The following is a 25,550-nucleotide window of genomic DNA, read 5'->3' as shown; positions in this document are numbered from 1 at the left end:
TAAACACCTCCACCTTATGTCAGAACAGAGGGAAAAGGCAGCCGAACCTTTCTATAACAGAACTAGAGGGAAACCTACCACAACAGCCTAGCAGAAAAAAATTCCTTTAGCATAAACTACACCCAAATGTTAAATTGCGAGGTGACTGACTGAAAAAAACCTTGGGCCAGCTGCACTAGGCATCTCCCCCGTGGTAGACACATGATGGGGGGAAACCCTTTAGTAATACAGTCCAGATATGTTGCACAGGTTATCTCAGGCTATATAATTTGTATTATTGTCCTATGGTGAAAGCTATACCACAAAGCAATTATTAACTCATGTATGAACAGAGAGGAAGTGGAAGGGCTTTACCTTCTCACGCTCCCTCCCCTCACCAACTCTCTTGGCCCAGTCCTCCACCTGGAGCCCTGCAACCATGGCCTCCCAGTTAGGCGTTGCACTAGGACTGGCGCTCCCTTTCCTCCCCCTCCCCATCAGGGCAGCAAATGAGAAAGATCTTTTACTTTTCTTTGGTTTTGTTTTTTTTTAAGATTATGATTATTATTATTTCCTTCATTCAGTATGGAGGATGGAGACATCAGATACAACTCAGCAGCTTCCTACTCCTCCACCCCTCCCACCCTGTCACACAATTCCAATTTTTTTTTTTTTTTTTTAGAAGCCTTTTCCTAAAAGTTATTTCAATAATCACTAAAATACAGAAAACAAGGAAGGAAAGAGTTCAAATAAATACGTAACAATTGTTCTGCCACCTGCAGTATTAGCAGTTGGAAAAAATGTTCAAAAAAAATATATATATATTTTTCTCTTTAAATGCAGTTACTGCAAAAGGTTTACAGTCCACACTGGGTGTGTGCATATGTCCTAAGAAACGCATTCCACGTTGCTGCCGGAAGATTTCATATGAAGCAGCAAATTGCTCTGTAAATTCGTATAAAAATGTCCAACAGGAAACTTCCAGCTGCCCGGGGCCAGAGTATCTTACACAGCCTGATGCTTGCAGGAACTGGAAGGGTCTTCCTTACTGACCCAATCTGACACTCTAGGACACAAAGAAAACGTTTCTGTGAAAGGATGCCTAGAGTTGACCTCCTCCTGTCGAGCCAATGCCCATGAGGTTGCTGCGCCATGGTCACTATGAACCCTGTCCTTTCCTCTATGGTGGTAAGCAGGGGCGGATTCCCGATGACCACCGGCCCGGGGATTCGCCGCCCAGGCCGGCCCAGGAGATACCACGTGCTCTGCCGAGCACGGCTCTGTCACGGCCGCGCCCGGCAGACCACGTGACTAGAGCGACCGGCCCACCGGGGGATGCCCGATCCCCCCGATAGGCCAATCCGCCCCTGCTGGTAAGGCATCATTCCAGACCCCTTGAGACTTTGGGAATCATGTCAGGTTGAGCATGCCATCTCCCCAGCCAAGAAAAATCATCTGTTTCTTCCTCGCTAGAACTCATCAGGGCCAAATCTGAAGCAGGATCAAGTGCTGAGCACTGTGGCCAGATTCTGAATCCAACTCAAAGCAAATAAACACATTACACCCTGCAAATCCAGCTCAAAATTCTGTTGCCCAAAGAAACATAGTGCAACTCAATTTTTTGTCATCTAAAGCCGGGCGCATCTCTCTTTAGTTTAAAGCTGATCATTTAATTAATAATTGAACAATTGTCTTAGTCTGACCTGAGCAACGGTATAAACATTGCAATACTTTATGGCATGAGGATACTCAATAGTCTGTCTGGTGGATGAGAACATATATTATAATACATTAAGCCATGAAATTCCATTTATAACACTGCAAACGTCTGGGAAGCTCTTTCAGTTTTTAATATTTTGAGAGCTGCACTGTCGAGGAGCATTAATGACAAATATGTATAATAAATTTTTGAAGCAACCTTTATTAATTGGTAAATTAATTAAAAACAACAGACTCCAGATAGTACATACCAGAATTATGTAGTTGGGGGTTTGTTTTTGGTGTCTTTCAAGCACTTTGTCTTGTATCTAGCCCGTGTTTGTTTTACATATATTACATTAAATTAAGCACAATTTAAAATATATCCAACATGTATATACACATATGAAATAGATCCAACAGCTAGATACATATAATAAATAAATAATGCAAGCAGTACTGTTCACAATACAATTCTGGTAGAATGTGCCGGAATATGCCCTATTTGGGGGTTTTAGGAGTTTCCAGTCAGATTCTAGGGACCCTATTTTCAGATGCGTTTCTCCTATTCTATTCCCATGGTGCCGCTCTTCAGAAAAGACTCTTTACAGCGTCGCTTAGCAAATGCAGATAACTTTCCTCTGCCTACCCTTATATCTATAGAAGAACTGCAACAGATTCACAAGGATTTCTTTCAAAATGTCTCTGACATATAAATATTAACAGAAAAGCTGTAGGTGATACCTTCGTTTTGGACTAACTTAATATATTTCTGACCAGCTTTCACGAAGCCACACACCCTTCAAGTCAAAGCAAGATATCTTTGGAATTGCCCTGATTTAAGTGCTAGTCTCCGGTCTCTGCCCAGCTCTTCAGGAAGGACAGACAGCAGTGAGTCTGATCCAGCCAACACCCTAGCAGACCTCCCGAGACGGAGCACCACTCCAAAAACATAGAGAGCTCGATTCTCCATAGACACAGCATGGGAGAAAAGCAATCAGGTCCATACATATGTTAAGTACAGAAAAGAAATGGGATAAGTGCAAGGAAGGGCAGGAACATCAGAACAGTGCCAAACAAGTCTTAAAAATGAACGAATTTCGGCACTTTCCCGGTGTCCCTTCCCAGGCATTACACCAGGCGCATAGCTAGAACTGAATTTTTTGGGGAGCCCAAGGTTAACGTGAGTGGGCACAGTGGCCATTCACCCTGCCCATCCCTTGTGGGTTTTCATGGCAGCGGGTATAAAACCGTTTCGATCTCTAGCAATACTCTCTAGCACCTGTTGTCTCCCTGGCCTCGCTCAGCTGTTGCTCACTCTCCCTTTGTCGTAAAGGCAACTACTTAATACGAGTATTCATCTCTCTCAGGCTACTGTAAATAGGCTTCCACCTAGTCCAGGCATTCATGACCTTTGAAGGGGCTGAGAAGAGAGGGGATAAATAATTACCTGCCAAAAGCAAACAAAGACATTGATAGGCCAAACTTTTCCATGTCAAGCCCAAGGGTGGCGGCATTTCCCATCAAGTTTTCCCTCTTACAGACTCATGTGATCTGCAATTGGTAGTGATTCCATTGCCTCCAGGGGCTGATTTAGATGGGGGCCTGAACCTGCTGCTAGGGGTGGGGGGCCTGATCCAACAGTGAGGGGGCAGAGGCCCCCTGAGGCCCACCCGTAGCTACACCTCTGTGTTACAGTGGTTATTGTGGGGTAAGGGACTGCTGGGGTAAAGGAGAAACCACTCGGGGATTGACACAGAGCCTGACACAGTAATAATAACTCATTTCAGGTTAAAAAAAAAGTATTTTGCCTCTGAAGAGAAAAGCAGAGCTCAAAGTGCAATGGCCCAAGTCTGCAGTTCACAGGTACAATACGCAAAGCACAGCCCGACAAGCAACAGAAGTGGAGACTGCAAACATAGCGCAAGAACGTTTTCTTAGGGTAAGAGAAAAGTGCTTTGTTTCCTACCTGTCAATGATAACGGGATCTGAGGGGGTCTCATTTCTGTTCCCACAACTTTTCTTTTCACAGCATCGGCTGGAGAGGAAAATGCAAGAACAGAATAGCACAAGAGGATAAATACGTTTTATGACGATATAATGATAGAGATAATAATAAGTATTATTATATTTAGGCCTTCTGATCTTAGGTGTTTATAAATTGTAAATGTAGCTGTTTCTTTTCCAGCTGATTGGGGTTTCTTTGGGGGACCCCAAAAATCAGTGTTCACCCACGCTTTGGTGGCGCAGGTACCACTGTGGGGTACCTTTCCCGGCTGAATCGCAATATATATATACACATTTGTGCAGCTGGGGGGTTGGTAGAGTGGAAAAGGCACACAGGGTAGGCAAAGGAGGGGTGAGAGAGAGGGCTAGGGGAAGTGAGGTCTTTCCCATGTTTATCTAACAAACACCTTTTTTTTTTTGCTCATCAGGGGTGTTTTATCAGGGTTTATTAGTTATAACCTAAAGTCAGAAGCCTTTGTTGATAAATCTGTTTTTAAGATGAAACTATGCATAAATCATTCTCGAACACTATATATATTATACGGGTACATATCCACACAGAACATGTTTTTCTTATAAGCCCGCTCTCTTTTTTTTCTCTCTCCTCACAGATACTAAGTATAGCCAAGGGAGCAGACATTCATAATAGACATGACTTCACCTGATACTTTTTCTGTTTTATTTCCCAAGCATTAAATTTAAAGACCAGGTAAAAGTCCCAGGGTGCCTTCTGCACAAGTTCTTCTTTCACGGTATTTTGTGGACTTTCTATGCCTTCTAAAAGCTGCAGACAAATGATTTCTTCCATAAAGATGCATCATTCTGTAACTTATCGAAACAAGGCTTTGGGATTTGACCACTGTTTTGCCCGCTCTTTAAAGCTGACACGGAAACTTTAATTTTACACTTACCTTACCCAGGGCTGAGTGACAAACAAGATAAAGCTTAGGCATTATTAGTAAATGATATGGCTTCTTTTTTTAGGGGGAGGGGCCTAAAAGTTTCATTCTGTTTCTTTGGGCCTCCAACTCAGTCAGAACTGGTCTCTCCTGGGCTACGGCATTATGATCCTTCATTCACAAATAGCCAAGGGATATTTTTTTTTAATTTCTTAAAGGCCTTTTTCCCTCTCTCTTCCTTCATGACAGTGACAGTCCTTGGCCAGGCACCACAGATTGCAGCTCTATCAGGAACCTGGTGGGGATGCATTCTAAATTCAGCCACAAGGAGTCACCATTGTACAATGACTGCTATTCCCTCCCTCCAAGGGGGCCATGAACACTGCCTCCACAGGATCCTCAGCCCTAGCCGGTTGAGCAGGAATCAAGTCCAGGCCTTCAGCATGGTCATGCCAAGCATAGCCACAGAGGCCCCCAAACTAGTCAACTGCAGGGCATTTTAATGTTCGCAGATCTCTAATTAACAGTAAAATTACTTCTGTCCAGATTATTTCTATGCCATGCATGGCTCACATTAGCAAAAGTGACTTACTGAGATTACACAAAATATTTGCTTAAGCAGTCATAGCTTCGAACAAACAATACTTGACCTACCCACCATGTCAACTCCACAACTCAAGGTATGTACACAAAGCTGCTTTGAAATAAGAAACGTATACTAAATTAAAGTCGCTCAAAGAAGGTCTGTTTAGTTTTACTTGCAGTGGTTTTATGAGTGTTGTGTGTGTTTTGAAATCTCCTGGTTACTCTGGGTTCAGCTGATTTCCACTGGGATTCGTTTCAATGACGGCAAGAACAGATAATATTGGAAGAATGTTTCCTGACAAGTGCAACCTAACAGATGATTTCTGAGTTAAGCCATATTCTAGGGAACGTTAAATGCCAGTGATTTCAAACGTCTATTTACACTTGATAAATTTATTTCAGAATTAAAAAGTACCATTCTATTTTCCTAGATAGTAGAACTCAATTACACAGTATTCTGCTATAGTGAATTTCTTGATACAATGGAAACAATCTCCAATTATTGTAAATAATCATTGATCAGCTCATCAAATGCATCTGAAGAAAGGACCCAGGTGGTCTCAAAAGTGCATGTATTACAATGTCTTTGCATTATTCTTGTATCAGTCCAATGAAGAGAGGCAAGGTCTTGCAAGATTTCAGTTTTCTCCAGAACTAATAGGAGCTTCTAGGACTCTGCACTGCCTGAGCACCAAATGGGCTTTTAAGGGGAGCATCACCTTAAACCCAAGTTTTCTAAAGTTGAAGGGGTCAATTAGCAAGGGATTTAGATTCTTACATTTGAGAGTTAGGATAAATTGGCTCTTTTGAAAATCAATTAGAGCTCAGCACCTAAATTTTAGGGGCCTAAAAAGTGGTCAGCTATGGGGGTGGAGTTAGTGGGAAGAGAAGTTACTTAGCCCTGATTTTCAGCATTATGCATCTAACTTAGGCCTGGATTCACCATTCTATCGCAGAATGGTGAATCCAGCGAAAACCGGGGGGGGGGGGGGGCCTGCGAAAGCCGGCAGCCATCGCACCACCGCGGTGTCATCGCTGCTGGCTTTCACACCCAATAGCGCCACCGTGAAAGGTGGCGCTATTGGGCACGCTACTGGCGACGATAACGTGGCTTACCTTATTGGCGCCAGCAAAGACATCGCGGAGTCCGCCCTGACACCGCCCCCGACTCCTCCCCTCACCGCCCCGACTCCGCCCCTAGCAAGCTATTGCTCGCGATAAGCTTTACAAAATGACCCCCTTAGGTGCCTAAATCTAGGCAAAACATTTGCAGGCCTGAATTATGGGGGCATTTAGGAGAATTTTCAGCTGAAAACTTTGGTGTCTAAATTTGGCTGAAAATCTCCCTAAAATGTAGGCACCTAATTGAAGCACTAAGCATATTTTAATTGACCCCAAGGAGTTCTAAAGTCAAACTCTGGGCCAGATTTAATAAAGGGTTTTCCCCAAGTTGGCAAGCCATAATTGTATCAAGTCAAAGTAATATGGAAGCTATGGAAATCTGTGTGTACGTTTCATATGCTGTGTGGCATGCCTGCCCTGTTTTCTCATGTTTTAAACATAGACTAAGAGAGGAACAACTCTCCTGAGGTAACATATTTTTTAGCGGAGTTCTTTCCTCATCACCTTCCATCCTCCCATTTCTTCCTTGAAAAAATAAATAAATAAATAAATAAATAAATAAAGCTGATTTACCATGCAAGGGTCCCAGGGTGCCTGAGTCCAACAGAGTTTTAAAACCGAGACCACTGGTAGAGCAAAGAGGCACTGGCACAAATGTGTTCACACCGTCCTTGATGGTGACCTTCTGCATTCTCACTTATTATATGGCAGTAATGGAATTCACCGAGTCTGACAAAATCACACTAGCAGCAAAATCTACACTGTAGTGGATAAGCTTTAAAGGTTTTATATGCTGCTACGTTGCTGCTATGTGCATTTTAGCACTTATTCAATGTTGATGTCAATAGTCACAGTGTTCCAAAGAGTCTCAAAATCTTTAGTTCTCATGGTTTCCATGACTTTTATGCACTTATAGGTTACATAAAATAAATTGTATTATCTTTTTATGATGCATTACATATGTTCGTGATCTACAGTTCTGCAAAGAAATGAGGCTGGAATAGCAAAGAATCATTTGGAATGGACATGTAGAACGTTCATAGTGTTTGCTTGGATTCTTTGAAGGTTGCAATACTTTTCCATTGAACCAACCCAAGAATTGTCTAAAGATGTTGTACATGAGCTTCCCAGATCACCTGGGTCTTGCCTTCAGTCTTTGCACAGAAAAAGTCTAAAAATATGGTACAATTTCCTTTTGGGAATAATGGGGTTGAACTGGCACAAGTTTGAAACTTGTGATTAGCAGCATCAGTCATCAAGGCGTCAAATCTGTCCAGAACTGAAGTTTGACATTGGCATTACTGCTCACGAGTTTCAAGCAGGCTAATTCAAGTCCCTTTTTGTGTCTGTTAGCATGTGCCTACCATTTGTGGTTGGTTTTGTTTTGGGTTTTTTTGCCTTTAGAACAAAGACCAGAATATTCCTCATAAACCTTTACAGCAGACATGTTAGGAGTTGTCAAGTTCTTTAATGATAAATGTTGCCCAAACCCACTATAACAAAAGCATTTTTAAAAGAAACTAAGTTAGTGTTACATAAGATGAAACTATACAACAAATATGTGAGGCAATTAGAAATGAAGCCATCACAAACGTATTTGCTAAGAGAAACAACTTTTTCTTTGAAGCTTACTAATTCTACGGACAGCTTTAAATCTTTTAACGCTACCCAGCTTGCTCTAAGGCACATAAGCTAATGTCCCCTTTCCCTTCCCCCCCTCATTCTCCCACCCCTCCACACGTACTAAAATCCTTTTTAAAATTCAGCCCCTCAACTTTCAAAAATCTGTCTCTAATTTCAAACTCAAATAAATGCACAGCATGGTAACTTTTGTTTTGATTTTTTTTCCTCCTCGGCTCCTCCTGGTGATTGCATAACAAAAGTGTCTAAATTCACACCATCTGGCCGATCAAGGCACAGGCCCCAGTGGCCGGCTGGCCCAGCTGATTAGAACTCCTGTCTAGCCTGAGCCTTGTGGCGAAAGTCACAGCTGTGGGACTCTCTCACACTCAATACAACTCTGTTATTAGCCAGCTGTAGGCCCTGAGACTACTTCTGTTCAAATTGTAATATCTCGTAACCCTCTGAGCATTCAGGGCACAGGGAAGGCTGCTGGCAGTAGCTTAACAACCATTTTTCTTACAGGGTAATTGGTAGAGCAAGACAAAATAAAGCAAGAAGTCACCTCACCTTGCCTTAGCTGTCCTTTGATGCACTTAGTCTGTATGTGTATGTGTGTGTACATGTGTGCTTATGTGTGAACATGTGTGTGTCAGTGTATCAGAGAAATTAATTTAATCTTCCTGATAAATGCTCCACTTCCAATGGAGTTTAGTAGCTTTAGTTATAAGAAGAGCGCCCATCTACCAGCCTGTAGGGCACTAGGACTAATTATTGTTGATCTGGCCTTTGTATTCCCATGCTGTTGTCCTTTACCAGATTTATAGACAGAGGGGGACAACTTTCAGGTATTTAATGTGACACACTATGTACAAAGACTTTTATGGCTATTTGCTTGTTTTGTATGGGATGCCTATTGGAAGCAAAGATGCACAGCTTTATTTATTTGGCTGTCACTATCAATAAACAGCACATAAAATCTGAATTAATTAAAAAAAGAATGAATCTGGACATCGGAACAGAAGGATTAATGGTTACTATTGCAAAGTGCATTACATGTTTATAAAGTAGCCTTCTTCTATTTCAAAATATGTCTCCTTAGGTCACCTGGACTTAAGTTTAGGACTAAGATAATCAAATGAATATAAGGACCAGTTCAATTCCAAGCAATCCGGTTGGTTGGCACCCAGGTCATTAATTCAGTACAAGGGTTTTCCTTTTTTCAACCCAGCTGGTGAGACGGTATGGATCTTCTCCTACCCTTCAGAAATATCATGAAGCATCTTAAAATTAGAGTTTACAATGGAAATATTTTCCTAGGGATAGATGAGCAATAACTGGCAGGCCAGGTCTTCTCTGAATTAAGGTTTACCAATGGGCTTTCAGAACTTCTACCCACAGCTTTGGGTCCCAATAAATGTTCTTGCATGTTGGAGATGGATTTTTGCTGCATGAAGTATTTCGTGCACTCAACAGGTGTTTTACACACACACACACACACACACACACACACACACACACACTCTCTCTCTCTCTCTCTCTCTCTCTCTCTCTCTCTCTCTCTCTCTCTTGTATTTGCTGATTCTAGCTTGTGCTTTTTAATCTTAAGGGTCCCATCCTGGCTGTAAGGGGGTGAACACAATTTGGCTAGCTTTTCAGCTGCCATTTTGTCACTGCAAGCCCTGAGCCGGGTGCTGGGATAAATATTGTGTGGAAGCCTGGAGACCGAGGACTAATGTATGCATATCCAGAGACTGAAGTCAATCACAGGCAAGCAAAGCAATTAAAAATGCTAAACCTCCAATCTAGCTCCCCTAAGGAAGGGAGGTGGGGGAGAAAATCTAGGGGTAAGACATTCCTAGAGAAAAAAAAACAAATTACTCCTTTTCAAATGTAGTTTTCCTTATAATATTTCAGTTCTACTACAGGTAGCTGCATGACCTTTGGAAACCTGCAAATAAACGTTTCATTCCGACGCCTAGATCTAATTAAATCATTTTCCAGAAACACTAAGGAACTTGCTGTAAGCGCTGGGAATATTCTGCGTTGTTATAGCCGGCGAATTGCGCTTTCGCCTTCTCCCTTCTAAATCGCACACATTTAAAATTATATAAAACAGCCAGAGCTGCTGCTGACTTTACACACTTTAGTACACCTTGAAAGCCTGAAAAAGTATCAAACGATATTTTAACATCAGAACACTGCTCGCGCAAATTAACTTTTATTTGCTTTGGAACATTTTAATTACAGGCAGATGGAGAGGGGAAGGTTATCGCTAAGTGAAACGCATGCAATATGCCTGCATAAACAGCGGGGACTGGCTTCTCATCTGCTTCCCAGAACTGTAAACTTCCAGTCATTTGCTACATGTTAAGTCTAGAGAAGCTCATGAAATGGCATTTCACGAAACTCTTCTTTCTGTAAGAAATGCGGGCGGGAGGGTGTCAGGGTGGCTGGGACCAGAGAGAGAGAGAGAGAGTGACCGAAACAGCGCTGGAGAAAAATAGCTTGCAGAAGTTCCGATCACTCTCAGATCTCCATTTTAGGGGGCTTCTCTTATTTTTTTTCCAGCCTCTGCTCTTTCCAGATCCTTAATTTGCGTCTTCAGACGCCAATGAATGGGTTTATGAGTATTCCACAAGACTCTCACTTTTCCATGACCCATACCGGTTTTTTTGTTTGTTTTTATTTATTTTTTTTGTCTTGTTTTCTTTTGTTTGTGTCTTGCGAAAAGTTGCTTATCTGAGGCCTGATCTTGCACGGAAAGACTCCGCTAGCGCTAGCCTCAACCCCCCCAAACCGGATCAAAGCCTTATTTCCGGGGAAAAGAACTGTTTCTGAGCAAGGAGCAGCTTCTTACCTGCACATTATTTCGTGAGTCAGTAAAACGCGGCACATTTCGGGATTCTTATTCTGCCCTTCGTAGGCAATGGGCTGCAAAGAATTGGATCCAAGGAGGGAAACAAAGGTTCAGAATGAATTTAGTGATCCGCTTTTTGTTGTTTTGTTTTTTTTTACCAAATTGTTCCTAGCCACAGTATGAATGTGATCCTATGGCGATGGCACTAATAAGTTGTACTGAAAACAAATCGGGTGGGTTTTTTTTCAATTTCTTGAAGGGATAGGAATATCATTTCCGTGGTGAAATTAATAAATATTGACGCTTTTAAGACAATTAAAAAAAACAAAAACACAAATGTGCTAACAATTTTCCGATGCAGACTAAAGTATATTGGAAAGTAGGTGTCTTAAAGGTCTGCTATTGTATTGTTTTTACGGTTAAAGCGTCTGAATTATTTGACGCGAAGATCCGTCGGGGAGCGGATTCTCTCTCACCTGTTTCGTGACTGAGTCGATAAGCCGAACGAACAGGTCCTGCTCTGTCCGGACACCTAGGAAAGGAGATTGTACATTTAGAAAACCAGAGAGAGAGCAGCTGGCTTGAAAGATTTTTTCTCTTGTAAGTTTGTGCTCAATACAGACCCCAAAATACTGGGTCCTTCCGAAAATAATAAAAAAAAAAGATTCCTACCTCCCCCCACCCCGAGAAGCCGAATTTTAAACCAATGGACAATTAGAGACGATGCCTCGGAACCGAATCCGCCCGCTGCCGTCGGTGCATGCCCAGTGCAGCCCCCTGGCCGGCCCGGACCCGGCGGTCACTCACCGTTGCTGTAGAGGAGCTGCAGCTTGTAGTGCGTGCCATTGTTGGTTTTCTCGTTGCTCTGCTCCTTCAGATAAGAAAGAAAAAAAAAAACACAAATATAGAGGCGATGGTTTTGCTGGGCACGGATTTTTTTTTTTTTTTTTTTTTTTTTGCAAAATTACTTTTCGGGGTTCTGCAAATACTCCGCTCTTTAAATTATTCGTAAAAACGGGCTCACCGGCCACGGCGGGGTGACCCAGGTGAAGCTTTTGAAAAGCCCCTGGTCCCGGGGACACTTGTTAAACTCCGGATCGGCAGATTTATTGTTGCACTCTCTCCACCCTCTCACCTCGTCCCCCCCATCACGAGCACTGCCTTAAACCCCCATCAATGGAACCGAAAACAGCCATCGGGATCCCCAGTATTGTTATTCATTAAATGTTCCTCTACCCGCCTTTATTCAAACTATTAATCTTGACAGGTGAGATGCAACGTGGAAAAAATGTGACAGCTTTTTTTTTTTTTTGCGTATATTCAAAAGTATATACATTCAGAAATCTGACAAAAGCTAAATGATGATATCTCTGACTGACGATTTCATCTCTACTTCCAGCATCCAAAAAGTAGTGCGAAGAAACTTGAGTGGCAAATCTAAGGTTAAATACAATCACATTCAGAACACTTTTCTTACATGCATACATATATAATATATATAATACATATATATATACATATATATATATATATATATATATATATATATTACAGCTATGTAATGCTGCACTACTGTGCATAATATAAACACATGTATATTAATATATCCTCAAATGTATATAATGTTAATGTTAATTATAATGTATATGAGTATATATGGGAGCATGTGCATATATATATGATATTTACTAAGGAAAGTAGTCAGAACCTTTAACCTATTCGCCACTCAAGTTTCTTCGCATCTCCTTGTTGATACTGGAAGCGGACTGGAGAATAATTATTTGGACTGTCAGTCAGACGTGTCAGGTATCCGAATCCTTCCTCCTAACCAGGGGCTTTCACCTGGAAAGGAGGTGCAAAGCGAAGGGTTTAGCCGCCGATCCGGCCGCTCAGCCCTGGGATTGAAAACCCGGTGACCACTGACCAGCTTGGGCCAAGCCATGGCATTTTTCCTCAGGGAAGAGGCAGTAAACAGGATGAGGGAGGCGTTGCATCTCGGGCCTGCGATTATTTCGTACACCTAATAAAAAGTGACAGGTCTAGCAGGTGTAGAATAATATTTATTTCAGCCCGGGATGATCTGAAAGCCTCCTTTCGTTCCAGCCAGCCTTTCAGCTACAAGAGCCTTGGGCGACAATTAAAGGACACAGGTTGTTGGAGAAAGTCGGGGGGTGTGGGGGGTGTGAATCTTGTCAAGGGAAGTAGGCGACTATGGCAGTACCTGGACGTGCAGGTGAGCTAAAAAAAAAAGTGACGCTCAGTGGCCAAAATGTCCCTCGGATGTGGTCGCCCATCCCCTGCCTGGAAGTGGCTGGGGCTGCGCGGCAAATTCAGAGCCCAGGAGGTGGGGGGGGGGGGGAACTTACCCCCCCCAACGAGAGACTTACTTTGTCATTTTCTACAAAGTCCGCAAAGGTCGTGCGCTCGATCTCCACCGGCTGCCCCTGCCTGTCGTACAGCGCCAGGACGAAGTGAAAGAAATTGGACTTCCGCAGGTTGGAGGGCGGCTGCTTCTCGAAGTGAGCCCGGGACAAAGCGACTCCGCTGCGGAAACAAAGCAGAGGCACATCTGGATCGGGATTCTCCTCTGGAAACCCACCCACAAGAACAGTGATCCAGGCTACAAGAACAGTGATTCCAGGAAATCTTTCCCCCCAATATTTCATATTTTGCGAAATAAAACATACCTTCAAATTGTCCTGTACCAATCGTAAAACATATGAAACGCTTTCAAAGTATTACCGTCTCTCTTATATTATGAAGTGACGCTCCAGCCACCAAAGGCGGAACAGAAATCAAAATTTAAATTTGAATTAAAGAAGCAGCCCATAAACTGGCAGCACAACAGAAAGTGATCGATGTAACCTTAAGGTGCCTTTATTTTTTTGTGGTGTTGTTTTGTTCTTCTCTTTTTCATATTTGGGCCACCAATGTAGGTCGTTATGAATGTCTTTCTTACATGACATGTTTTGGGGGCGCCGACCATGCTGTAAGGGTGCTGAGTCTTAATTTTCGGTTTAAGGCAATTGGTTTTCTTGGGACAATACATCTGTCCAGTCCATCTGCACACCCATAAAACTTCTCGGTACCTGTCTGGTTTTAGCTCTAAATAATCTTGTGCAGGTATACATCGATTCTGTTTTAATTGTTATAATTTGCATAACAGCCACCCCTTTCTTAAAAATGCCAGACAAGTGCTGATTTATTTAATTTTTTTTTTTAGATCTCATGAATTACAAATTGGCCCAGCGATTTCTGCCCTGTAACACGTTCGGGGGAGAAGTCTCTTTCAGAGTCGCTTTTAATATCATCTCATTAATGTGCGAGATAAGGAAATTATACGGGCACGAGGGGAGGAATTATTGTGTCAAGCGCACAAAAGTTCAAAGAATACGAGTATAGGTAACAAAGTTCGTATACACAAGTGAGAAGTGAATCGTTTCGATAACAAATCATTAATGCATCAAAGGTCATATTTTATTGTGTATGTGATTTAAAAAAAATCATGATACAGTGAGTAACTTTTCCGACCATGTTTTTCCTATTGTTTTGAATTAAATCTAATGCGGCGGAAAGTAGGTGAAGAATTTTCGATACACTACTTTATTCCATTCTGGGGTTTTTTTTTTCTAAAGTTGAAAACGTTATTCTTGTAAAAGAAAAATTGTGTGCTTTTATTCTGGCTTGTAATTATTTTATTTTATGTTTTCATTTTATGTTTAATCATATTTATTGTTATTTAAATATTGTTACAACTTGCAATGAGTAGGTGTTATTTTTTTCATTCTAACAACTGAGATGCGTTGTACTGTATTGTGCTGTACTGCACAGGTATTGTGTTTGGATGATATAATCAAAATTGTTTCAAAAGAAAAATCCAATTCAGGCAGCATGAATTGAAAAACTTTCAAAAAAAAAAAAAAGCACATATAAAAACAAACCGGCACCACAAAAAAAAAAAACAGTCACACATATATACTGATAAACTATACAGTATTATATACTGTATATACACCTAAGGCTGTGTATATATATATTTAAAGAAAAGACCCCACAATACACACACACTTGCTTCAGATTCTTCTCACTTGGCAACCTTGAAACAGTGTTTCCCTAAAGATTAATTCCCTTATTTTGTGAGATTGACACTGACAACTGTGGGGGCTTTATAAAATATTTATTGATCTGTGCAATTCACGATAATGATAGTAACTCAGACGAGAAGAAACAAAACGAAACAAAAAAAAAAAAAATGTCACACTGTGCAACACAACAGCAGAAACTTTTTCTTTCGGAAGGGAAGGGGCATTTTCGGCTTTTTCGACCTGTGTACAAGGGCTTCCAGGTGTTACTTCTGTACGTCATGCAGCGTTCTGCTGCCCTCGGTTTTCCAGTTCTTTTTTTCTCTCGCTCTCCTCCTTCTTCGTTTACAAAGACTAAGTCCCTGCCGGCGATGCTCTGCTCCGGGACTGGCCTGCATGCGCGTTGCCTTGGCAGAAACTCGAAATAAGATGGCAATTCACCGGTGCGAGGCTGGATTCACCCAGAACTTGCTGAGGTCCATTGCTACAGACTGAAACCCTAAGGAACTACTGCTCGGCCACGAAGAAGTTTTATAATTAGGGAAACTTACAAGAGATAGAGCCGGACTGAAGCGTAACTTTCCTCACTACAGCTCTTTCCCCAGGAGGAGAGCCTGGCCTCGGGGTTACCAGAACCTTTGCAATCTTCCTGGCTGCTGCCAATGCGCCATCTATTTGCCCCTGATTGGGGGGGTTAAATACTTACCTGCTTTTTGTGATATTCATAGCGAGAAATACACTTTGTCAGCCTATAATGGGTCCAATGAACTATGCGTTTTTCTCATAAACACAAAATGAGAAACATCCCTACTACATCTGACCCATGATTCTAGGCAGTCCTTGAATAAGTATTCCGGCCTGATGACTTCTGTCATGGTCTCCCTCGTCCGAAGGAAGCGCATCTCCTTCCAGCAGGCAGTGCTGTTGACACTGTCTGATAATCATAGGAACTTTGATTTATCCCACTTTACTGAACTTCATTCAGCGCATGGCATTGTAAATTGCAGGGGAGGCTCTGCTCTTCCCCACCCTCCAAAAATACCTAAAACTGATCCTAAACAGCATTACAGAGCGTGTGGAACTTGGCGACTTCTTCTTTTTTTGTTGTTTTAGAAAGGGGATAAATATTGAGATTGGGGGTGGGGGTGGGGGGTTATGTTTTCGCCTGCAGGTGAGATCTGCATTAGCCCTAGTCACCCCTCCTCTCTGGTGCATCAGAGACACCGCGGATGCCCAGCCTAGCGCAACCATAACCACAGGGTTTGGGCGCAGAGCAGCAGGCAGGTTTTACAGATGAAGGACATAGAAAACGTCTCCCTTACCTTTGCGCCGCCACGTTTGCGTCCACGACCCCAACGTTTCGGACCCAGGACCTGACGGAATCCATTTCAATGCTCAGAGATTTGTCCTTCAGAACGGATCCCCTTCCTAAAGTATCTTGAATCCCAAACATTTAAAAAGTCTGATCCACTATCAAGAGTTCTATTTAGGGGGGGGGAAAAAATATTAAAAAAAAAAATGCGATTCGTATTAATAAACCACCTTCCTGGAAAATGCAAGGGACTCCCTAAGAAACCGGCCCGGCTCAGCGGGATGCAAACGCAAAGTTCTTTTCGCTTGCAAACGCACCGCGCGATTTCTACCTTCCAAGTTTTTTTTTTTTCGCCCCCACCTCCTTCCTCCTCCTTTAAGTTATGGTGATTTCTCCTCCTCCTCCAGAGCTCTCATCCTTGAATCCCGGAGCAAAGGGGGTACAGCGGTCCCTTAGAAAGGATCACCTGTATGTCTGTCTGAAAGGGCAGGCGTGGAGAGGACGGAGAGGGCTGCCCGGCCCCCACGGATCAGAGGACGAAGGGCGCGAACGGAAAGCACATAAAGAGCAACAAAAAAAATAAAAAAAAATTAATAATATCCCAGCAAGAGAGAATCCAAGCCGAGCTCTGAGGCTCCCGGTGCATCTCCGCACCATGAATGAATTACTGCGAGGAGAGAAACACGCCGGGGGGCGGGGCTCAGGCCCATACATGGAGCGCCTATTTGCATGGCGCAGCCCATTGGTGGACTGCCGACGGCTATTACACGTCGGCTCGGTTTCCCGGGTCTTGGTGCCGTAGGTGTTCCTGCCCACAACGGGGCTGGGGAAGCGTGGAAGGTATGCAAACCCCAATGATTACCTTTCAAGTCAGCAACAGCAAAATCTTTTAATTTGTTAACCCATCTATCAAACATCTCCACTCCCAGATCCCCCCAAATTATACCCTGTCATAGTCTTTAGGGACTCGGAAGAAAACTCAAACTTTTAGAAGAATTATAGATTAAATGCTCCCTGTCATCTGATTTGTTTGTTTTGGGTTTTTTTTTTTATTATTGGCTTTATAGCCACAGTTTGACAAAATCGATGAAAAGTGTTCTTTAAAACATTGGTTTTAATGTGCTGCTCCTCTTTTGACACACTATTATTTTTTTTTTTCCAACGTTTTTTTTCTCAGCTGAGGGAAAGGCTTGTAGACGATCAAAGTGATGCCAACCCTATCAGATGAAAAACTGTAAATATTGCTATTGGAATGGGAGGTTTGTTTGCATGGGAGGTAGAATATGAAAAAGAGGGAGAATGTCCAGGCATATTCCATGATGATGTACACAGCACATTAACCATATAAAACGGGATTTTAACGGGGGGGAGAATGGGGTATCCACTACATCTTGTTTGTTAACCTTTATTTCTAAGGTGAACATTTTGGTTGCTGATGACAAGTTGTTGTTGTTGGGTTTTTTTTAATGTCACGTTTCATCTGAAACAAAATGTATTCATCAATAAAATGATAATTTCCCCCCAAAGAATGCTAAGAAAAGAAAGGATACCTTACTAATCACAGTCAACAATTAAAAGTAACCGGAGAAAAGTGGTGTCTGTTAAACCACACTAATGCTTTCATTCTATTCTTTTTTCTTTTTTCTTTGTGCTCCGGGCATAGAAACGCCGCTGAAATCTATAACATGAACGCGAAAGCAGATTTCAAGACAAATGAATGCAAATCTAGACTCCGAGACCATCTGCCATTGAGGAGAATCAGCTGGTCTTTGGTTAAAGGGGCAGGGGGATCTCATTCCCATGTTATTGATAGCTCTCTTTAACCTGTTAAAAAAAAAAAAAAGATACCCTAAAAAAATAAATAAATACAATTAATCTTCAAACCCCTCCTTTTGTCAAGAGTTTTCCTTCTAAAATTCTTAATTTGAAAAGTAATCAAGTTGCTAGGATTCTTTTCATCCTCTTTTTATTTTTTATTTTGGGCAACAGAACTGAAAAATAAAACTTCAGAATAGAACATTTTTCTTTCTGTCTGCTTCCAAAACGACTGTGTTGTGAAGGTGTAAAAAAATACAAGGACTTAGCAGTAGGAATGCTTTCTTTAGTCTGTCCTGTCCTTCATCTCATAGCGATGTTGTTGGTGCATCTTCACTGAAATGATTTTGTTATTGTGGCACATCAATCAGTTATTAATTTCTGTTAATTTTAAAAGTCTTTAAAAAAAAAAAAGGAGAGAAAAGTAATTCAATTGGTTTGCAATTTGTCCTCTGGGAATCATTATCTTTCATTAAAATATATTATAAAATGTGTAATTCATTGGGACTGTCCTGTTCTTGTATATTCAGGACAAACTGTGCCCATAAATACAAATGACATAATGTGTTCCACTTTTTGGAAACTAGCTATAAAGTCATGGATTCCGAAAGAAATGTAGATCATTTTTGTGCATCAGCCGTTGATGACTTTCCCAGACCCCAGTTTTCCACTGCAAGGATCCTGGCTTTCTGAGGGCAGCAGCTTGCGTTGTTATTTTTAAAGCATCCCGTGTCTGAACCAGGGAAAAGGTGATCGGAAGGAAATGGAATTATTCCCCAACCTGCTTGTAGGTCGCGCGAAAGAAAGTCGCGCCTTGTCATCGCAGCGCGTTAAAAAACGAATCCACCACGCTCTATTAAGAAACGGATTCAATGAGTCTTGTTGGTTACAAATCTGGGGGAATTTCAATGGCTTGTGCTGGCGATGGAGGAAGCGGAAAGAGGAGCGGGGGGGGGGAGTGTGTAGGGGGTAAATAAAATGTACCAGCTCTCAGGACAAAGCGGGATCGTGTGCCACAATCCCCGGGGAGGCTGGCTTTTCCAATTGAAAGGGGGGGTCAGAGGGTAATGCCTCAGGTCAGGGGCATCTCCCCACCCCCCTCGACCCCCGCCTTCCTTACTCCTCACAGCTGCCACCAAGAATTACCCGAATCTGTATCCCCTTCAACGCACATACACTGACTTCACTGGATTTTAGTGCAACTTTTTTTTTTTTTTCAGATTACCGCGGCAAATTTTCCCAGTGCCAACATTTCTAAGAGTTGTCTGCGGGACGAACTCAGGCAACACGGCTCGGGTATGCAAATCCAGAGGAAGAGAACGCGGAATAATCATTTTGTAGTAGGTTAAGAAAAAAAGAGGCGAACGTGCAGGCCGTGCAGATTGGACATTTCACTGCTGTTTTCCTGTGCACTTAATGCATTTTAAAGATATTTCATGCGATTTATTTGCGCGCGTGGGTGCTTTCGCGGCAACTTTTCCCAGCGTTTAGGGGAAACCGGCTGTACAATTAGTGGAGAGTAATTTCCCAGCTTCTGCTCTGAACCTGTGGTTTTTAAACACATTTCTGCGGCCCCCACCTCGGGCGGTATAGCTGACTGCTTACTACCTGGAGTCCTTCTGATTAATGGAACAGGCTCCAGAAAGCTGGGAGACGGTGGCTCCCCTTTTCCACTGCCGCGGGAGAGTTAAAAAAAAAAGCCTCCACTTAGGATAATTTATGAATATGTTAGTGGACTCATTGAACATGAGGAGCTGATGTGTAACACATAGAGAGATCACAGCCTGAGCTAAAGGATTTTATCAACCATTGATTGATAGGGCTACTTTGGTGCCAGATGTTATCTTGTTACCAACATCAGCATCCTTTAATCTAAACATTATGCTTTAAAGGAGAAGCATAAAACTGCTGCTGTTTTCTTAACGCGTTTCAAAAACTCTGTCTTGTCAACTAATGGCCTTTATCAAAATCTTTTTTGGTCGACAGTTCCTCAGTTCGGATATTATATTCTCTGCCGAATCTTAGACTTCTAGGACCGCATTAGGCGACATTTGCAATCCGGCTGTGTTTCAAAACTTGCTAAGAAGATTTACATTAATTAATTTTGTGGGTTGATGTGAATTCCTGTTTCTTACCCTTCCATTATTACAAAAATGTCCTACATATCAACTATCATATCAAGATATAAAGTAGAGCTATAATACAAATACACACACACACATATAGATAGAGAGATAGATAGAGAGATAGAGAGATAGAGAGATAGAGAGATAGATAAAGGATATAGAGAAGTGGATACATACTCGCATTCTTATTATATGTTCACTTTGGTAAACATATAAAAAATGCGTACAGTATTACTACAGACATTTCCTTTAGCAGTATTTTCCAATTACACAAGGCAGATTAATTTGTTACTGTTTTAATAACCTTTGAAAGACACTACAAAGATTAAATTGAAGATCAAGGGTTTCATAAGCAATAAATTTGTGTTTCGTTTGATGGCGTTGAAATGGTGATGGATATGTATTTCAGGAAGGAGCAATAATACTGATATGAGGATGATCATTCCTGCTCATTCTTTCTTTCTTTTATTTTTTTTTATCAGATACACTGGAAGGTCCGCGCCTCATTCTATTGTAATCTGCAGCTGAACCCATTTTTAAAATCCTATCCCACTCTAAAAGTGTCTGAAACCCCCCCACCGGGCGAGACCTAATAGTTAATGCAAGCTGATCAGACCAAGGGTCTGGGGATTCCCAGTAAAGGAAAGCCAGACAGGCCGGGACTAGCAGCCCCATTACCGAGACAGAAAGACTTTTTCTACCATGAAGGCCTGTGGTGGGACTCTGGAGGTCCATGGCAAACCCATCCTGCCGAATGAAAGCTGGCAAGTCCAGCTGGAGTTTGTCTCTGGCAGATCTGGAGAATGGATTGACTCTGTTCTGCGCCTGATTTCTCTACCGTGCTCAAATTAAAGAAAAAGAAATGCATGGGGGGAGCGGCCAGCGTTTGGGTTTGAAGAACATAGAATATTTAAAAAAAAAAAAAAAGTAGTTTAATGTAGTTCTCAGATGTCTCTAAGTCCAGGCATCCAGATGCCTCAAACCCTTGTGAACTCAGGAAAGTTAGCAATACAACGTCAAATGCTTCGGGATGTTCTGGCATAGAGGGTTTGTAGCAACCACCATTGCACTGCATGCTAGTATAAGCACTCGGGGGCCTGTGGCCAGTGTTTTAATATTCAAGGGAAGAAATATGCTATGCAGAAAGGCAATGCAAGAGCTACAGTGCAAATCACGAAGTTATGGCTAGTTAAGTACTTCGGAGAAAAGGAAAGCGTTATTCCATTCCTATGCACCTTTACTCCTTCCAAACTATTTCTGGGACTTGTACGTAACTTGGCTTTTTTTTTTTTTTTTTTGCCAGAAAAGGCCTTCATGAAGCAATCTGATTGCCTAATTTGGAATTTTTATTTTTTCAAGTTTATGGTCGGCCGACGCTTCCGGTTTTCATGACTGGCGGCCTGCTGGTTCGGATTCCGCAAAACTCTTCTACTATTTATTTATTTATTTATTTGTGTATTTGTTTGTTTATTTATTTATTTGTGGAAACAATCAGCAATAAAAAGAAAGTTGTTGATTTCCTTGGGTCATCAAAATATATGCAGAAAAAAAGTGGTTGAAGTTTGAAACTTGACTTCAGCCCTGGTGCCGTCCATTCAAGGCAGCTTTCATAATTCAGTCATCAATCATCTTTCAATTAAAAAAAAAAAAAAGCAGATAGATGACAGGGATTTTGGCAGGATCAGTGGCAATGTATGATTCTGCCTATAGGTTCCGCCCTTCTCCCTAAATCACCTTCTCAGATGCCAGGAAATCTGTGCTTTACCCCCATGCCCCCTCCCCGGACTATCAACTTCTATTGATATTTCAGTTTCCTAGTGAAATCTTCCAGAGCCCAAAGCTACTTTACCAACCCTAGCCCCAGCTTTCAACAAGAGGTGAATGAATGCATATTTTTTTTTAAAGGTGGTTGAATTATGAATATTCATGAATGATGCATGAATGGACAGTAGCCATGGTTGAAGCCTTGGTATTTCGCCACTGCTCACAGGTTTCCAACTTGTGCTAATTCAACCATTTTTCGCTCTGTGTTTTTACCATATGTCCAAAACCGGTGTGTGCGACATCCTTGGGTTAGCAAATGATAGGATAATGTTTATCTATTCCGCTGGAATCATTAAGCAAACAGCTTGCACAATGAAATTAAACTGCTGCTTGGAAAATCTCCCCCCCGAAATTCCCTCTTTATTTGTAGCGCTGGGAAGAGTGTCCTAGGATTAATTAATGGAGATTTTTTTTTTTTTCAGTTTTATAGAAACCACAAAAAGCAGAACAAGCCAAATGTGGGCAATCAAAAATGCTTTCAGGATTACTCTTGCTAAAGAAATGAAAACAAACAAAGTAAGGTATTGCTGAAAAGCTAATCTGCTAACCTGTGTGTTCCTAGACAGAGATTCACAAATCATCCAGCGGCTGCTATATCAGAATTCCCTGATTCTACAGCCAATTCCCGATGGCAGGAACCGAATATATATTGTCCCTGCATGAAATAAAAAGTTACTTTCACTTGCATATGGATAAATAATCACTCCCTGGTGACCGGGCCTCTGCTGAGTTGTGATGTCATCTGCACACTAAGGAAAATAATATACATATATCATTTGTTTGTAAATTAAAAATTAATGCATTCTATTATTCAGCTCTCTACTGTACTGACAGACAGACAAATTGGTGATATCTGAATGAATCATGCATCTAAAAAAACAACAACAAAAAAAAACCCCCACATAAAATATGAGATTTTCCCCTAAACTACCTCTACAAAAGTCATAAATCGCACTAACGTACTTTGTTACATGCAGTTTGTAACCGTGGTAAGGAAAAACGTCATTTTAATCGTTTGCACGGCAAACTTTTCATAACCTGGCCAATGTGCAAGTTCTTTACCAACAGACCTCTTTCAAAATATTTTTTCTCGGGCCCAAGTCTCTTTCACCAAACACAAATCCAGCAACACCGAATGAAATCACTTTGAAAAATCGCTTTTCTCATACACAAAAAAAAACCAAAAAAAAAAAACCCGGCTTAGCAATAAAGTGAACGGAAAGGGTCTGAGAAGTCCCCGGTAAGATCTCGAGCCTCCTTACTGCCCCCGGGCGTTATACCCGAGCTGCGGTAGAATAGCTCCCTCGGACAGGGGCACCCTGCGAGCAAGATCGCACCTGCTACCCAGTAAACCTGCAGGAGCCACTGCAGGACAATGACGTCATGCAGGCGAGGTTAGGGGGGACGTGTGGTGACGTTCTAGTGGATTTATTGCCCCATAATTACGTCCTGCTCATTGTTTACGTGTAGATGGATAGGATGATAGATGGACAGCTATCACATCTGTTTAATTTCTACAGTCAGTTTTTATAGCGGTCCGCAGTCTTCTTCTCTTTACCTAGTGGCAATTTGAATACATTATCCCACTGAAGGAGTGCTTTGCATACCGCAGGGCTATGTTTTCCATCTGTTATGAGAACACATTGTATTCGTTTTTCTTTTTTGATCACAAGAGAGTATCTCAGAAACGTAACTTCTGGGCAAAAAATAAATAAATAAATAATAATAATAATAATAATAATAATAATAAAATAACAGAAACTGCTTATGAATTTCCCCGTGAGTTATTTCGGAGTATTAATGCTTTTCGAATTCACGTTTTCGTTAGGAACGAAAACATGCTCGTAAACCGAAAATATGTATTCCCCATAGAGTTTCAACGCAAAACAATGCATTCTCTGTCCATCCATCATTTGTTTATTCAACCACCTATCAGTCCATTTACTACCTCTATTTATCCAGCCACCGCTGTCTGTCTACTGTCTCTCACAGTCTGTCTGTCTGTCTATCTGCCTCTACAGCTATATTCTAGAGTTGCTTGTGTGTCTCTCTTTTTCTGTGGTCGCATTGTCTTTTATTTCAATATTGTTCCCTTGCTCTGCCAGCGAATGTCTGCAGATTTCCCTCGCTAGATCTGTACCTGGGTCTGTGGGAATCTGCTGCTGCAGTTAGTCATAGACCAGGTGTGTGTACTTGCGGGATGGTTGAAAAACATGTGTCACTGTCAGGAGTGACCACTAGCTGGCGCTGTGGCGCCGATAAGTTAGGGAGTGATGAAGCTGACACTGAAATTTGTAGGTATCCAAAACAGGACACACAAGCAAGCCTATTAAAAAAAAACCCACAAACGAAGTGAACGCAATTTTTCAAACAACTGTTTTTAAGATGGCATCCTTTGAGTGTTAATGTCTTTTTTTTTTTTTCAGGGAACTGCAGTGATTTAATACAAAAACAGAAAATAAGAAAAATTATCAGAACTGGCATATGATGACAGGTGTGAGAGTTTGCAGTTAAAATGAATGCTGATAGTCTGGTTTATTTTATTACTTCTGAAAGACTTTACAAAGTTGTTTTGGTTTTTCTTTTTAACTTGGTTTTCACTATGCCTTTCACCTTGTGGGTACTGAGGAATGTAGGCTAGGGACGCCATTCCTCAACAGCCACAAACAGGCTGGATATTCAAGAAATCCACAAGGAATATGTATAAGACAGATTTGTATATGTTGGAGGCAGTGCATGCAAATCTATGTCATGCATATTCATTGTGGATATCCTGAAAACCAGACCTGTTTGTGGCTCTTGAGGACCAGAGTGGGCCACCCTTGCTGTAGGATAACTTTTAAAGAATGATAGGGAGGGAGGCTTCACCATCAGCTCATTTCAAAATCTGTTTATGCTGCATACTTAAAAGTCAAAATATGCTTTTTAAAATTTCTATTTCATATTTATTTACCTCCTTTTCCTCATAAGGACCCCCAAAGTGATTTACATCATTTAAAAAAAATCAATAAATGCTAAAAAAAAAAATAAAAAAATGATACAGCATAATAAAACATACCTAATACTGACCTACCTCATCCTCTTGTCTCACTAGGGAAAATGACAGGCTGTATCACACAGCTAACAGAATAACACTTCCTCCCAATTACATTACATTACAATAATTATATTCATTTTTGTTGGCTTGTGTTTAATTATTAGCCCAAAAGGTGTTGGATTGACAAATAAAGCCAGTTTATTAAATGACTGGGTATAATAATAACAATATTCATTGTGCACATAGCACCTTCACAGCACTGTACAAGAGAATTTAGATGCTCAGAGGGTCTCTTAACCAAAGAGCTTACAAAGTACATTTAAGCACAAGGCGGTTAAGTGACTTATTCAAGGTCACACAGTGAATGGTGGTAATGGGAAATCAGAAGGCGGCCTTCCCAAATCTGTCCTGGTGACCACACAGCCAGTTGAGTTTTCAGGATATCCAGGACAAATATGCATAAAATATATTTACATACACTAAGTACTCTTCATTTGCAAATTTACATCATGCATGTTCATTCTGTATATTCTAAAAACCCAGCCGGTAAGGGGTTCAGCAGAGCAGGTATGGGACGTCCTGCC

General features: G+C 41.5%; 1 protein-coding gene across 1 annotated transcript in view; it reads right to left on the bottom strand.

Moving 5' to 3' along the window:
- The window catches only part of EBF2 (EBF transcription factor 2), a 310,602-nt gene extending 293,797 nt beyond the window's left edge, over positions 1–16,805 (bottom strand). The window contains exons 1-6 of the mRNA XM_029604092.1: positions 16,175–16,805; positions 13,158–13,314; positions 11,578–11,641; positions 11,247–11,302; positions 10,771–10,844; positions 3,647–3,715 (exon numbers count right to left, since the gene is read on the bottom strand). Of these exons, the coding sequence (XP_029459952.1) occupies positions 3,647–3,715; positions 10,771–10,844; positions 11,247–11,302; positions 11,578–11,641; positions 13,158–13,314; positions 16,175–16,305 (551 nt within the window). The 5' untranslated portion in view covers positions 16,306–16,805. The remainder of the gene's footprint in view (positions 1–3,646; positions 3,716–10,770; positions 10,845–11,246; positions 11,303–11,577; positions 11,642–13,157; positions 13,315–16,174) is intronic.
- Between the last annotated feature and the right edge of the window lie 8,745 nt (positions 16,806–25,550).

Source organism: Rhinatrema bivittatum, chromosome 5, assembly GCF_901001135.1.
Source record: "Rhinatrema bivittatum chromosome 5, aRhiBiv1.1, whole genome shotgun sequence".
Taxonomy (NCBI): domain Eukaryota; kingdom Metazoa; phylum Chordata; class Amphibia; order Gymnophiona; family Rhinatrematidae; genus Rhinatrema; species Rhinatrema bivittatum.
Note: the sequence above shows the minus strand (reverse complement) of the source record. Positions and strands in the feature narration are given on the sequence as shown.